This window comes from Liolophura sinensis, chromosome 1 (genome assembly GCF_032854445.1).
Source record: "Liolophura sinensis isolate JHLJ2023 chromosome 1, CUHK_Ljap_v2, whole genome shotgun sequence".
Lineage (NCBI taxonomy): Eukaryota > Metazoa > Mollusca > Polyplacophora > Chitonida > Chitonidae > Liolophura > Liolophura sinensis.
In genome coordinates this window covers 80,102,494-80,116,572 of record NC_088295.1, presented here as the reverse complement: position 1 = coordinate 80,116,572, position 14,079 = coordinate 80,102,494, and the positions used below count along the sequence as shown (strand labels likewise).

General features: G+C 40.6%; 1 protein-coding gene across 1 annotated transcript in view; it reads right to left on the bottom strand.

Moving 5' to 3' along the window:
- The window catches only part of LOC135474810 (uncharacterized), a 42,747-nt gene that overhangs the window by 2,049 nt on the left and 26,619 nt on the right, over positions 1-14,079 (bottom strand). Inside the window, exons 37-49 of the mRNA XM_064754410.1 lie at positions 13,367-13,544; positions 12,131-12,342; positions 9,059-9,239; positions 8,437-8,550; positions 7,873-7,998; positions 7,200-7,325; positions 6,342-6,412; positions 5,966-6,071; positions 5,310-5,420; positions 4,944-5,069; positions 3,964-4,131; positions 986-1,207; positions 230-432 (exon numbers count right to left, since the gene is read on the bottom strand). Coding sequence (XP_064610480.1) covers positions 230-432; positions 986-1,207; positions 3,964-4,131; positions 4,944-5,069; positions 5,310-5,420; positions 5,966-6,071; positions 6,342-6,412; positions 7,200-7,325; positions 7,873-7,998; positions 8,437-8,550; positions 9,059-9,239; positions 12,131-12,342; positions 13,367-13,544 — 1,944 coding nt within the window. The remainder of the gene's footprint in view (positions 1-229; positions 433-985; positions 1,208-3,963; positions 4,132-4,943; positions 5,070-5,309; positions 5,421-5,965; positions 6,072-6,341; positions 6,413-7,199; positions 7,326-7,872; positions 7,999-8,436; positions 8,551-9,058; positions 9,240-12,130; positions 12,343-13,366; positions 13,545-14,079) is intronic.

Genomic DNA, 14,079 nt, shown 5'->3' with positions numbered 1-14,079 from the left:
CATTTGAACTACGGATAGAGCAAATTTCAGTTTTCACCATTTCGGTTGTGGTCTGATGTGGTGGGCGGGGAAAAGGATAGTATGGTACAATGAATGCTTATTGTTCTAAAATATAACGAAGAAGGTGAATTTAAAAAAAAAGAAATTCGCAGGTATATCAGATAAGCAGACAGACCTAAATTTGTTGGCCTTACGTGCAGTAGATTAAATAAAAAGACAGTTCTCATACCGTAGTGTTCCTGGCGCTTCCATCGGGACAGGTGAGGTCGATGGTGAGGGTTTCCTCGTCTTCCACACTGTCACAGCAGAGGTTGGACATAGGACCGCAGCCTCCGTCACACGTCCACAGATTCACCGTGTTCTCAGCGTAACAGCCGTTCTCCATGGCGAAGGGCACGATCAGCGGCATCCTCTGGCACTTCACAGGACGCACTGAACCAAATGCAATGAGGGGTATCTTAAGAACGCTAGATCACAAATAGGCCTATCTGAGAGTAAACTAAATTTGCAGGTAGAACCCGCAAAGTTTTTAGTGCCCATATCAACCTACAATGGATCTTGTTGAAGATGCTATGTTAGGTACAAATGTATGAAGGAGGAGGAAAACAGGAATACAACGCTCCAATTTAATCCCTTTGTACGGGACATAGAAATCTGACCTCTAATTGCCGAGATGGGGAGTCAGGTAAGGAACGAGACAGGTAAGCAATACCAAGCAGCCAACATTCACAGGAGAGCGAGTTTGCGAATCACCACTGAAAAGCACTCCATTTTTTTTCGAAGTCTGGCAAGTTCTGGATGATATGCACGTAGTTGTTTCTACCTATTTAACCACGAATATCAAAATTATCTGGCTAGGCGGTATGGTAGACATAGAATGCTTTTTCGATAGGATACCTGTAATCTTTTTATGACTCAGAATAAATTCTGCGGCAACATCTAGATTACTGGACCAAACCTCCATCCTGCCCGTGGACACACTCACCTCCACAGTTGCCCTCGTGAAGGATCTCGTAAGGCAGGTTGAGGACGCAGGCGGCCCTCTGTGCCTTACATGCGCTCAAATAGGTGCCCACGCTTGTGCCCACCAGGGCGCAGACTGGGTCTACTCCCCCATTAGTGCACTCTGGGCACTCACACTGAGCCACGCCGTCATACTCCACACACTCCTCGCCGGGTCCCGTGCACACGTCAACTACGCACGGTCCTGTCAATACAACACTTTCAGATTTTATAGATGTACATAAACCTAGACTGGGCTGGTTAAACAGAGCACGTGTGAAGTGCACAGGTAGGGGCCATGACATCACGAGTCGATTCCTAAAAAGCCAGTTTTGACATGGATAAGAATTTGAATGTGACGTGACTTGAAGCGTTTTTGGGAATATTAAACAAATGTTATTTTAAAGGATTAGTGTCCAGATTCATTCTTTATTCATAATTAGATGTCCCTGTATATATTGTTAAATTGAACGCCAAAAATTGTTGAAAAAGGGTACAATAATCTGAGTAATATGGCACTTAAAACCACCATATAATGAAGCTGGTTTCATGCATTTTTTCCGCCAACAGTGTAGTCTCCGAGGAATTACGTCATACAAGTCTAACCTCTAAGAGCTTTCAGAGCTTTGCCATTTACTTCAGCGTTCAAAACAGCTACAAGAGTGACATTCGCTTTCTTCCACGAAATGGTTTGCTGTTGTGCACACGGTTGTAAAAACAGGTCGTCCAAGAACCCTGGGCTTATTTTTTCAAGTTTATTGACGATTTTGCACTCAGTCAGGTATGGATTTACAGCACAAGACGGAAGGATTTTGGACCCACCAAAAACAGCCATACCTGCTCTCGCCGTTTTACAGTTAAAAGCTACGAGACGAATACAGCTGAACTTAAAACGTTTCCACAACGGCACTCGCACACGGTGGTTATAAAACACTATTGAAAGAACTGAGAACTGATAGATGCCAAATCTCTGTACTCTAACGCCGATGTCCGCACCGTACATGTATTTGTATTGTATACGACCATAGCTGATCGGAATGCCGGCAATAACACATACTCGTAGTTGTAATCGCATATGGGTATGAATTCCTCGGGGAATAGAATGACATTTATTGTGAAGCGGATAGAAAGAAAAAAATAGTGAATAAATATTAAATCTTAAGATGAACACACGACACATATAGTGTAACACAGCATACTAGTCCGTATCAAATGTTAGTGCGGTTCGAATTACCATGACAAAGATCAAATTAAACGTCCGAAATATCGGAATCTGAAGACTGACTAGAGATGTCATGGTCATAAACCTGAGCGTTAACGTAGTCCACCAAGGGTTCAAATTTGAAAGGCAGTATATTTGCTCCTGTAGCTAGAATCCATCTCGAAAATGACCTTGTTTTGATACGAATTCCCAAATTATACAGGCCAGCTAGACTTGGGTTAGCCATCTATGACGTCACTCGGTGAGTCGTACCATGCGGCTGGCTGGAGATCGGCTAATGGGGCTCTCACACGGAGCCGAGTTCGGCCGATTTTTAGAGCCGAGTGCGTCACATATTAAATTCGTGAAATGTCTGGGAGACTCGGTCGTTGTCGGCGAAAGGTCGTGGAGTTGTGACTTCGTCCTGGCAAAGTTGTGCTGATCTGGCCCAGTCCTGGTGAGTCGGTTTTTTTTTCTTTTGAACATGTTGAAAATTTAGAGTACTTGTGCTAAGTCGTATATCGTGATGTAGGCCTATTCGCTGAGCAGTCACGGTACTCGGGACCCTGTCGTACAAGCCGTGCTGCTGACCTACTGTTGTCGTACATAAGTCATATTGTCGAAATCGTTTGTCGATCGGGGGACGTTCGTGCCAGACACATACATTAGTCCTAGAACAATCGCTGACGTTGTCGTACTAAAGTCGTATCACTCCTGTATAATCACTGAACGCTCGTGGATTAGTCGTGTTGTTGTTGTCGTCATGTCCTATTATTGTCGTGCAATACTCGTGTGTCCGTCTCGTCTGTTTCATACATACTACTGTTACAGCTAGAGCCCCACACAAAATAATCTCTTCCTCTCTGATTCTATCAGCATGTTAACACTAGCCATTTTGAACAAAAATGATCACATGATTAATGTCTAATATCGTTAAGCAGTCCTACTACTCGTGGAGCAGTCGTTCAGGTCGTGCCTCTGTTCTACTACACCCTTACTTCACTCTGGTCTGGTCGTAGAAAGGTCGGGGTAAGTCGGGAACAAGTCGTGGCAGTATCATCCTGTAGTCGTACTACCGTCCTGATTTGCTCGTACCTAGGTCCTCTCTCATTCCCGACCAATCAAGACAAACCCCCGATTAAACACTACTGCAGGAGGACTATACACGACAACAATAGGAACTATCCCGATTTTTGTCACATCTAAGTCGACCTCTAGTCCGAAGATAAATCGGCCTTGTGGGAGAGCTACTCAAGGCAGTAGATTTTTTTTGTTGGATTTAAAGGCATTATTACGTTTCTCAGGAACCCTCCCGGTAGTGTACTGTTCAAACAGGTTATAATCTTTATAATTAGGGCCAGGAGTTAAATCTGGACACCAAGATACTTATATCAAAATTTTAATTTTTTGGGCCTTATACAGATGGCGAATTATATCAATGTTTATAAAAATTTAAGTAAAAACACGCTTTGTGAAATTGTCCCCGTATTAACAACTATGATATTAACTAGACTTTACGTGGTGTGTCACTATACAGAGAAGGCGTAATCACATAGATTTCTCCTTGATATTCTGGAGAATGCGAAATGATTATGAAGAAATCATAAGTTTCCTAAACAATGGATTTCCGTGGACACATCTTATGCTATTTTTGTTTCCGACTTTTTTTTATCTGAACATACTATAATGTGAGATACACGCTGTACATCTGTGTGGCTGTTAAGACAAATGAGCCTTCTCTCGACCCATGTTTAACTTACCTGTGACACAAGCTGGCTCGTAGCACTCCGTCGTGGCTCTCATGGCCACACGGGCCTCCACCCCGGGGGATGGGTTACCTGTTTTCCAGCTCCTAGTCCTTGTTTTCTCTCCCTTCCCACAGGTCACGCTACACGGTGACCACTCTGTCCAGGGCGTCAGGGAAACACCTACAAAGACACAAACGACGTTAGCTGATAATAGATTTCTTTAATTACGAAATTCATCTCGATGCGTATCTATGCCTAGTAATTATCTCATTAATTTACCTATTTATGTGTTATATGACGACCTATATGTGTTTTCTTCCTCAAACTTCCACTGTGTAGTGGTATGCTATAGTGCTGCCTCAGCGAAAAAGTGCCGTAGACTGCAGACATAACACCCCCACCCACGCCAGAACATTGGTACCAGATCCACCAGCTCTGGGCTATCCTGTAAATACCAAGAAACCAAGTTACAAAATCACTGGTCTTAATTTTACTGCAGTTCTAACTGCCAAAATATGTCAGAGTAAATGCTGGTGTTGAGACAAGCAGAAGGGAATAATGGCACTGGGGAAACCATAAGGGAATAATGGTGCAGTGACAAGAAGGAAGTAATAATGGGGCTGTGACAAACAGGAAGTAATAATGGTAATGTGACAAGCAGGAAGGAATAATGGTAATGTGACAAGCAAGAAGGAATAATGGTAATGTGACAAGTAGGAAGGAATAACGGTAATGTGACAAGCAGGAGTCGATACTTGAGTTCTGACAAGCAGGAGAAGATACTGGTGTTGTGACGCACATGAGCGAATACTGTTGCTGTGACAACCATGAGGGGATAATGGTCTTGTGACAAGAGTGAGGGTATACTGGTGGGACAACCATGAGGGAACAATGGTGTGGTCACAAGCATGAGGGACTAATGATGTTGTGACAAGTTAGAAGGACCAATGAAACTGTGACAAATATGGGGGGATTCTCGTGTTGTGACTTACCTGATCCCAACCCAGAACAGCCATCGATGGGGGTTGGCTCCGAGTCGCTTCCTGTCAAACACATGGCTGCCCGGAACTCACACATTGACATGAATATATTTCCAGAGCTGTCACACAATTCTTCAACTGTAACAAAAAGTGTTTACATTTGAATTTTCACTATTCGACTGCTGAAAGAACAAGTAATTGACCAATGAAAATGGACAACAATGTATCCCTATATTAAACAAGAATTGTAGGAAACTTCATCGGATTTAAAGGAGGCCACCAATTCTTCTTTTCTTAAATATTCCTAAATATTTTGAGGCATATGTATAATGGTGATAATAAATTAAACAGAAGACATTCACATAATATGTGACTTACCTATCTCGAGCTGTTGCTGAGAACATGATTCACAGGTGCAGATGGGAAGTCCCGTGCCGGGGTCAGGTCTACACACCTCCCAGCCTTCACACACCACATTGGCACAAGTCCCTGAAACATCGGTAATTAGGTGTAAGTTTTATTACATCAACAGTGTGCTGGTTAAACATTACACAGAACTTCAGTGTAAACATTGTCGTAATGAAGCATTACATGGCATATTGCACCATTGTAGACATTGTGATGTTCAAGTATTATATAATCTAACACTAAATTTTATATATTATGATATGAAAATATTTTATAGTTTGCTACCCCACGATAAGCATTCCAATGTTCAAAGCATTATATGATATCTCTGCAACCCTGAACATTGCAATATTCAAGCACTATAGAGTCTCACCCTCTATTATCAACATTGCAATATCAGAAACTTTATATACATGAACAGTTTCTCTATGAACATTGTGATATTCAAGAATCATATGGTCTCTCTTTCCACAATAAACATTGCGATATTCAAGCATTATATTACACTTCTCTCTATACTGCAAACGGCATTACGTTAATAAAACACTTCATAGTTACAACTCCCCTGTAAGCATTATACAAGCAACCTGTCCTTTCCACTAAAAAAGGTGCGACTGTTAGAATACCTTGGCATTCTCCACGGTACGCCAGAGTCACACTGTTTTCCCTTAAACAGGCCGAGACCACCAAATCTCGCTCACTGGCATACGTATTAAAATCTGAGCCACACACCTGTAACAGACGCATGCGCACAATATGTGATACCTGTCTAGCAAAATCATTGTTCACAGCAAGGTCAAACCATTGTAGCGCGGTCGGTAAGTACATGAATTATCTTAAGAAATTAGTCCTTTAATGTTGCGTTTACCTGGTAATTCTGACGTTACACTTTTTGACTGTTAAATTTTTTTGTTTGGCACACATGAAATGCCGAGACATTGCCACTAGGCATCAGACCCCTAACAAAGCCTGTAGGTTAGCTATTTTAATCAAAGAACTTACCGGTCCTGGTCTGTGGCAGCCATCTCCGACACATGCGCAGCACTCCCCTCCTGTTTTGTCCCCTGGCTCCTCTGTCAACACAAAGTCACCAGTTTTTTAAAAATTTTTGTGGTAAAGACATTGCCTTCGTTCGGCCATTGTTAGAAGCTCGCCATAAGATGTTATGTTGTCACTTTCGAGAAAGTCAAGCGAAAGTTAAAGCGAAAAGGTTTTTCAAAAGATTGCTTGGATCAGTTGCTCCACTGGTGAGAAATGATTACACCTGTTCCTAACTATTTGGACAGGTTTCTCAACTGATCAGGTGACTCCCATCAAATCAAGAGAGATCTTTCTAAACTGCATCAAACATGATTCTGTATTGATCAGAGTAGTTAGATTCATCAGTTAATACCCCCTTTGCTCTCATCAGAACTAAGACAAACGAATACTCCTTTGAAATAAAATTACATTTAACTAGGAGATTTCCTTTGTGAAACTAAAGAAACACATTTTCTGTCAGAACTTCTCATGACTCTGTCCATCGAAATGTACTGGTGTGAAATAGGGTACAGAGAAAAGAAAAACGTTACAGTGATATGTTTCGTTGGCAATATTGGGCATTCTTGGCAGTTGAATAGCCCTTGCCCAATAAGTCCAGTAAGGTTCCGAAACAAACTGCCCATAGATTGGCTGCGACTTTACGTTAGAAGTTTGGTGTCGTGCGGAAGTTTCTCTTCGACAGGATATGACTGGTTTCTCCTATCAACTGTCGTATAAGTGATAAGCTTTGAGTACGTTTAAAATACGGTTAAAACCATGAAACACATAAAAACAAACTGTTGCAGATTTTATGCTTATTATTAATAACACTGTGCTTACCAACACAGGTTCCGTTGGGCCCATCAGTGTAACCCAAACAACACACACACTCATAGCCTTTATATGTATTAACACACTGAGCATTCTCGTCACAATCGTGGATTCCCAGTGAGCACTCATCCTTATCTGGAACAGAGAAAGATCAGGAGTAACAACTTCGGGTACAAAGAAGGCAGCTAACGTGAATCAGGAAGAAAATAACAACAAAATCGCTCAGGTGAGTCCACCAGAGCTGTATGGCTGCCTTTAACGTAAAACCGCATCTAGAAACCGTTCAAAACAGAAGCTGTATAGATGAATACGCCTGTAGCACACTATTTCTAAATGCACCACATTCGAGTTTGAATTACTCACCGTATTCGGATTTGTCTTAAGCCTTTCAGAAACTAGAACCTCAAAATTCTGTCATCGAATTAATGATAAAACACTGACCGACACTTTTTTGAATGATGCTGAGCAGACACTCTTGAGTGTTCAAGTGGGTTAAGAGGACCTGACACCTAACTGAAACAGAATTTTTAATGATGTTGCCTAGGAACACTTTAACCTTTTGAACGGAAGGCGGTAGACGACCAGACGGAAAGGATCTTTAATGAAGTTGGATGGAAAAGTCTTGCGCCTTTGGGACAGAAAGTACGCATGTCTAAGGGTATGTTTAGAGGAGCCAGCTTACCGACACAGACTCGTCCATCCAGGGCTATCAGACCGGGCTCACAGAAACACCGGTATGAACCGATAGTGTTCTGGCATTGGGCTCTTCCGTCGCACTCGTGGGTGTTTGTGGCGCATTCATCAACATCTAAAGGACAAACAATGACGACACAACTGATCTGTAAATTATCTATAATTAAAGTTGAACAAACGACTTTATAGTCTACTATACTTTATAACGACGATCTATAATTAAAGTCGGACAAACTTCAAGACATCACATTTATATCACATACGTCCCAAGGGAAACGTTTTTGTTTGGTAGTTGCTTCCTTATGACATTAGATCACATCGTCACAAGATACATTTCTGGAAACTGCTCTCGCAAATCTTACTGCTTTTACAATACTTTACTTTGGGCCAAGTCACTTCTGAGGGATCATCACAGCTGCGTTGCAGACTTTGTAAAAGTGGTCGCTATTTTGTAAACATGGATGAATCCGCGATAAATGTTACACTCACCATCACGAATCCGTGATAAATGTCACTCTCATCATCATGAATGCGTGATAAATGTCACACTCACCATCACAGTTATTACAGAAACCGGTGAATCCCATCACGCAAACGCACTCATAACTATCCTCGGTGGACACGCACTCGGAGTTCTTCGTGCAGTTATGTTTGTAGCAATGGTCGTCTAAAAGTAAACAAAACAGTCATAAGGAATTTTCCTTTGAATTCCTTCACCACTCAGACTGCCAACAACTTAAATCTTATTACAAATCTAAATAAACACGTTTAAGCATTTTGTGTCATGGTGAATATTGTGAATGAAAACGAACATCCAAAGTTAGCGAACCGAATCTAATTCTATGGTACATAAATTTTGTCTCCGGTAAATATTTTCACACAATAACACAAATACAGTGTTAAATGCCCCAAACCTGCATCAATTATTTTGTAATATCATAGTCGGTGTTATGCCGTAGCGCTTATGACAACAAAGGTGAGAAAGACAACTCTATTTGAAGGCACAGCATACCAAGTCCATGATAAGTCCATTGTCACAATATCTGACATCAAAAAGAGCACCAAAGAAAAATAAATCATAATATATGCTATATATGCCTTGCTTCAAAATAAGATAAATGGCAAACGTTGCTTGGAATGCACAAAGACTGTAGAAACATGTTAGAAATGCTTACCTGTACATGTTCCCTCATCAGTTCTCATAAAGCCCTCTTTGCAGTGACATCCCTCAATACCATCTTTAACGGTGCAGATTTCATCCTGACCGCATGCCGGAGCGGGAGTCGTCTTCAACTGACGATCATCACCACACGTCGTGATCGTGGAACAGTTGCCGCTAAATACAACCTCATTGACCTGTAGGAAATAAACGGAAATGATTTTGATAAGATATCTTAAGACAAAGACCAATGAGAAACATTTAATATAAATGCATTTCGTTCCCTGTTTTAAATTGAACGCCCCATATAGCACATGACTTTCAATTACGACAAAGGTATGTTCTGGAATAACTCAGTATATATAGTATATAGCAAATCAGCTGTTCTGAAGCACCAAGCCCCATTATTTGTAAAGCGCATGTACTGACCAGCAAATCTATGTCCTTATATATTATTAAACTAATTTAATTACGGTTTAATGTCGGGCATAAGTGTCGGTTCTATGAGTGAAGAAAACTGGGGTGCCCTGTGTAAACTATCAGCCTTTGGTATTTCGTTATCCACTTTCCAGCTGGTACGCACAGATTTACACCTTCTTGGCAGAGTGAATGTGGAAGCAAGTAATCTTAAACAAACTTTATGTAAGCTAACCTGAACGGAGCTTCACGCGCTCTCGACAAATTTTGCTACCAAGGTACTACCAACAGTAGAGACAGAAAAAACTTTCTCTGTAAAGAGTAGAGATTTCATGTCCAAGAACAGGGTTGAAAAAACGGTTAAGCGATCATCGGCTTTATGGGTTAAGAAAAGCTGGGGTTGAGGCGAGATATGAATTCACTTAGCCAGGCACCTGACAAACCGTCTGACTCAAAACTACAGCCAATGAGAGCGGATCAAAGATTGTAACAGTGAACTTTTCCCGCCTGCAGTTATTCGGGCAAAAGGTGTACAGCCTTATGTGCATTCGGGCAAAAGATAGGTAGTCTTATAGTGCAAGAGCTGGCTCAGATTTCTTTTGACATAAAAGCTGTAAAAACTTTGAATGTTTGGTGCAGCCGTTGGTGGGTGGCACTGTGGGGCTCTTTCTAAATAACTCCCAGTTCAGTTTTATTTGAGAAAAGGTGTACATAAGCTGTTTTCATTCAGGCAGAAGCTGTGTAGCCTTATGTTTATTCGGGCTAAAGCTGTGTAGCCTTATGCTCATTCGGGCAAAAGGTGTAGAGCCTTATGTTCATTCGGGCAAAAGGTGTACAGCCTTATGTTCATTCGGGCTGAAGCTGTGTAGCCTTATGTTCATTCGGGCAGAAGCTGTGTAACCTTATGTTCATTCGGGCAAAAGGTGTGCAGCGTTATGTTCATTCGGGCAAAAGATGAGTTGCCTTATGTTCATTTGGGCAAAAGATGTGTAACCCTATGTTCATTCGGGCAAAAGATGTGTAGCCTTATGTTCATTTGGGCTGAAGCTGTGTAGCTTTATGTTCATTTGGGCTGAAGCTGTGTAGCCTTATGTTCATTCGGGCAAAAGGTGTACAGCCTTATGTTCATTCGGGCTGAAGCTGTGTAACCTTATGTTCATTCTGGCAAAAGATGTGTAGCCTTGTGTTCATTCGGGCTGAAGCTGTGTAACCTTATGTTCGTTCGGGCTGAAGCTGTGTAGCTTTTTGTTCATTCGGGAAAAAGATGTGTAACCTTATGTTCTTTCGGGCAAAAGGTGTTCAGCGTTATGTTCATTCGGGCTGAAGCTGTGTAGCCTTATGTTCATTCGGGAAAAAGATGTGTAACCTTATGTTCATTCGGGCAAAAGGTGTTCAGCGTTATGTTCATTCGGGCTGAAGCTGTGTAGATTTATGTTCATTTGGTCAAAAGGTGTACAGCTTTATGTTCATTCGGGCTGAAGCTGTGTAGCTTTATGTTCATTCGGGCAAAAGATGTGTAACCTTATGTTCATTCGGGCAAAAGGTGTACAGCCTTATGTTCATTCGGACTGAAGCTGTGTAGCTTTATGTTCATTTGGGCAAAAGATGTGTAACCTTATGTTCATTCGGGCAAAAGGTGTACAGCCTTATGTTAATTCGGGCAGAAGCTGTGTAGCCTTATGTTCATTCGGGCAAAAGGTGTACAGCCTTATGTTTTTTCGGGCAAAAGATGTGTAGTCTTATAGTGCAAGAGCTGGCTCAGATTTCTTTTGACATAAAAGCTATAAAAACTTTGACTGTTTGGTAGGGTAGAGATAGCCTCCCTGACTACAGAAATTTTTGTCTTATGTGCAGCCATTGGTGGGTGGGACTGTGGAGCTCTTATAATTAACCCCCAGTTCAGTTTTATTTGACCTAGAGCCTATAAGGCTGACGCCAGTGCTACATAGTGAGGAAAATCATAATAATTAGGAATCTGCAATTAAGACAAAAATTTGATGTGGAAAGGCCACTTAAAATCTATAACATTGAAACCAGATGTAAAATGCTGAGCATGGTCTAAATAGCAAGAATCGCCAACTTAAGACAACATTTTGTGGTGGAAAGGTCAATTTGTGCAAATTGACCTTTGTACTTCTCTTAACTGACCTTTCCACTACATAATCTTGTCTTAAGTTGGCGATTCTTGCTATTTAGACCATGCTCGACGTTTTACATCTGGTTCCAATGTTATAGGTTTTATGTCAAATAAATTTTTAATTAGCGCTAATTAGTCTTTATCTTAAGTGGCCTTTCCACCACAAATTTTGTCTTAAGTTGCAGATTCATAATTAGTGACTTTCCTTACAATGTAGCATTGGTGTTAGCCTTATAGACGCTAGGTCAACTAAAACTGAATTAGGGGTTAACTGGAATGAGTCCCACTACCCTCATCCACCACTGCAAATGTGTAGCCTTATTTTCATTCCTGCTTAATAGTGATGACGATTTATGGACAAGCTTGTACCGTCAAACTCATGTATTAGAAGAGTACAACGGTCTATCCAGTTTGGATCGGTGCCGCCATTACACCCGTTTTTGCTTTGGTCTACCAGCCTGTGGAGACTACATCATTATTAAATGTTCAGAACTCATGATTTTCAAACTAACTGGCCAATTACTTATTTCTTACAGCGTAATAAGTCCCATCAACGTAACAGCCGCACTCATCTGGCCTGACGCAGTTAGTGCCGCTGATCATGAATCCGTTTGGACACAGGCATCCCTCTTCACACTCAAACCCTGAATTCTGAGGCACGGCCTGTGTGTCGTTACCCACGCAGTACTGCTGCTCAGATGGCTTCCCACAGGTTGTATACACCTGGTTTTCCTTACATTTCGGGTCTGCAAGGGAACACAGTTGTTATCATTCAATTAACCACAGTTTATGTGACGGCATTGTTGACTGTTTTGTCTTAATGTAAAACAAAACGTATAAGCGTGAAAGCACTGGAAACTATATCCTAAGCTAACTTTGTTTATTTATTTTTTTTCATTAGATTTTGTTTGAGTGAATACAATGCAGAGAAATGTTAGGATTCTATGATGAGCCTTTCGGACCACTGTGGGTGTCTTTAACGTTATAGATGCGTTTGTCATCCCAAATCTCGTATTTAATATTTATGCTTTTATGCATGAAAAGTCATTACCTTCAAAAGAATTTTACCCAATGGTGAAAATAAAAGTCAAATATAAACTTAAAAAGCCCAGAAAACGCCGTTTTACAACAGCCAACGTGATCAGTGTATAAAAGCCCACAATATAATTCAACCATTTATCAATCAAAAGAATCGAAAAAATAAAAAAGGTATGTTTTTCTCTTTCCGCTGCATTTTGACATTTTCGTGTTTCTTGGCACACCTAAAGCTCACTCAGGCATATTTTTATCCATTGCATATGGAAAATTTTATTATTTTATTATTATTTTTGCGCAACATGAAAAGTGAATGTAAAAACTATTAACAGAAAGGAAAACGATAAACGCATAAAAGACAAATAAGAGGAAAATGAATTGGGGAATATGAAAAAAAAGAAACACAAGGAAAAGCAAAAATTGCCAGCTGACACAGCGACAATCATAACAACAGAAATATATATATCTTATACTTAAAACCATTTGAACAATTATTACTTTTTCATAACAACAGAAATATATATATACTTAAAACCATTTGAACAATTATTACTTTTTCATAAGAATCAGAATATATCACTCAACATATTTGGTTTTTATAGATAAGGCAAAATCTGTCTCGAATATAATTGTTTTGTGGATAGAGACACAGTTTCTGTAACCGCCCAACGCTGTTTTTCACTTTTTTACGTTTTCAAATGCGTTTCAAGTTCTGGATGATTCGAGTCCCCTTACCACAGAATGCAGGGGATCTCCAGCCAGTGATCTGGACATTGTACGTTGTTTGACATTCGTTTACAAAGTCTTTAGCTGTAGCGCAAAGCTCGGCAGCGACATTCCCATCGCACAGATCGTATATACAACTCTCCTTGTATTGTGCATATACCTCATCCCCCAACAGAGCGATACAGTCCTAAAATCATAACCAGAGCTAATGGTAATCATGGCATACAGCACTCGTACATTAATTAGCATGTATACAGCACACTTGAATAACACAATGGTGACAAGAAGGAAAACGTTTCCCAAGATTATGTTAACACGTACGGATACGAATACGATTGTTCCTAACATTTTGCGTTATCACAAACATCTGCTTCAACGTTTTTATCGTATTTCGTCCAGGTATACGCTCTAAGCCAAACTTTGGATTTGTAGTAAATCCTGCTTCTCATTTTTTTGAGTGAATTTTTTTTCCCAATAGAGCAGTTCTTAAGTGGAATGGGAATAGTTTCCTTACATTCTTGGCAGAATATATAAAGGATTTAAACAGAGAACGCACAAAATGATGTATCGGTATCCGTAATTATATATTTAACAAAGTGAAACATCTCCACAAATGACGTAAAGCCCCGAGCAAAAAAAACTGTCTAGCGCCAAAAGTGTGCTTTTCTCAGATATATTGGTTTGGCCTCAATCAAGATTGTCTTGAGAAGTAATTTACTCCT